At 45.5% G+C, this 2,368-nt stretch overlaps 1 protein-coding gene across 1 annotated transcript; it reads left to right on the top strand.

Annotated features, from left to right (window-relative positions):
• The first annotated feature begins 444 nt into the window (after positions 1-444).
• LOC106397892 (9-cis-epoxycarotenoid dioxygenase NCED9, chloroplastic-like) lies at positions 445-1,389 on the top strand. Its single transcript, XM_022706880.1, has one exon. It carries the CDS (start codon positions 445-447, stop codon positions 1,387-1,389), a length of 945 nt encoding a protein of 314 aa, XP_022562601.1.
• Positions 1,390-2,368: the final 979 nt, after the last annotated feature.

Here is a 2,368-nt window from a genome sequence, read left to right as displayed (position 1 = left end):
CTACATGTATTATGAATATGAACCACCCCTTCCTCATGCTATATATTATTGCTATGAACTGATTGTTCTATCCTATGTATTTAATAAGTGTAGTATATAATAAAATGTAAGTTATGCAGAGAAATGAAGAATCTTGTCCAATTTTCTTAAAAATTGACCCCCCCCCCCCCCCCCCCCCCCCAAAAAAAAAAAAAAAAAATCTTTAGGTGGTTGTTTTCTTAGTTTTTCTTTTAAGACATGTAAAATTGAGTAGCAAAGATGCGATAACACCCATCTTTCTTCCTTATATATATACAGAGAACCTCCTGCCTTTGTTTCCGCAATATACATACATCTCTCATTCTCTCACGAAATAAAAATAAACACACAAACCTGGTAATGAAGAAACCAATACAAAACCTATAAACGCAGCGTTTTATCAAAACACGACAGGATCAATCGACCATGGCTTCTACTTCTTCTGCTTCGAGACCCCATCTTAAATCTCTATCATTCTCCTCTTCGTCAACACTCAGAAACAAGAAACCAACCCCTTGCTCTGTTTCTTACCCCGTCAACAAAACATTTCCCATCTCCTCGTCTCTCCAACCTCCGGCTACGTATAAACCAATTTCTTGGAAGAAACTATGTAAAGACGTCGCATCCTTGATTCCTAACACGACGAACCAAGCACAGAGAACCGCCGCTACGATTTTAAACGCGGTGGAGAACGCCATGGTCTCCTACGAGCGCCGCCATCATCCGCTCCCTAAAACGGCTGACCCCGCCGTACAAATAGCCGGAAACTTCTTCCCGGTCCCGGAGCAACCAGTCCAACATAACCTTCCGGTGACCGGAACGTTGCCAGAGTGTATTCAAGGAGTTTACGTCAGAAACGGAGCCAACCCGCTTCACAAACCAATCTCCGGCCACCATTTATTCGATGGAGACGGTATGGTACACGCTGTCCGGTTCAATAACGGTTCAGTTAGCTATTCTTGCCGGTTCACCGAAACAAACCGGTTGGTTCAAGAGCGAGAACTCGGTCGATCTATCTTCCCCAAAGCAATTGGAGAGCTTCACGGACACTTGGGTATCGCCAAGCTCATGCTCTTCAACGCCCGAGGGCTATCCGGGTTAATCGACACGACCCGCGGACTCGGTGTGGCTAATACCGGTTTAATCTATTTCAACGGTTATCTCTTAGCCATGTCAGAAGACGATTTACCATACCATGTAATAATCACCCAAACCGGAGATTTAAGAACTTCGGGTCGGTACGATTTCAACGGTCAGCTCAAAACCACAATGATCGCCCACCCGAAACTCGACCCGGAAACCGGAGAACTATTCGCTCTCAGCTACGACGTCGTATCAAAGCCTTACTTAAAATACTTCAGGTTCATGTAAGCTTGGTGAGAAATAGGGTTTCTTTGTGAAGAAGATAACTTTCTTATTAGGGTTTTCAACTTAGGTTCATCGATTACAATAGAGTACATTATATAGGGAAAACATGTACTCATGTAGAGACAAAGGAGAGCACAGCTCAGCATGTGACAGCACACAATCCTAAGGTTTCAAAACGGTTTGATAGCTGTATTTCCTTAGCTGTATGTCCCGTACGAAGACTACCTTTAGGCGTCACATGATCTGTGCTTTTGTTACCGTTGAAGGGTGATGCAGATGACTGGGCCTTTGTCTCCAAAGCTTGTGTTATGGGCTTTGGGTTTACACACCCCCTCAAACTTGGAGCAGGAGGCTTACTGATCCCAAGTTTGTCGCGCAAGGCAAAGAAAGGTTGTTGCGGAAGCGACTTGGTGAAGATATCAGCAAGTTGAAGAACCGCAGGGACCTGACTGACGACGAGAGCACCCAGAGCAACCCTCTCGCGTACATAATGAAAGTCTGTGTCAAAATGCTTGCTTCTGTTGTGAAGAGCTGGATTAGCAGTCAAGTAGACAGCAGAGAGGTTATCACAGAACAACTCAGGTGTATCAGGAAGAGAGATCCCCATCTCACCAAGTAAGGACGCTATCCACTTGAGTTCAGTCGCTGTGATGGACAGAGTGCGGTACTCTGCTTCTGTTGAAGACCTTGACACAGTTGGGTGCCTCTTTGCAGACCACGAGATTATGTTGGAGCCGAGGAACGTACAGAGACCACCTGTGGACCGGCGAGTGTCTTTGCAGCCAGCCCAGTCACTGTCACTGAAGCCATACAGAAGAAAGCCAGTTTGTGCGTTGATATTCAGACCAAGGCGGCATGTCCCTTTGAGGTAACGCAGTATTCTCTTTAGGTTGGAGAAATCAGCAACTGTTGGAGAGTGCATCTTCTGGCACACGTAGTTTACTGCATACTGAATATCTGGCCTTGTCAGAGTCAGATACTG

This window comes from Brassica napus, unplaced genomic scaffold, assembly GCF_020379485.1.
Source record: "Brassica napus cultivar Da-Ae unplaced genomic scaffold, Da-Ae ScsIHWf_3070;HRSCAF=3881, whole genome shotgun sequence".
NCBI lineage: Eukaryota > Viridiplantae > Streptophyta > Magnoliopsida > Brassicales > Brassicaceae > Brassica > Brassica napus.
This window is presented reverse-complemented; position numbering and strand designations above follow the sequence as displayed.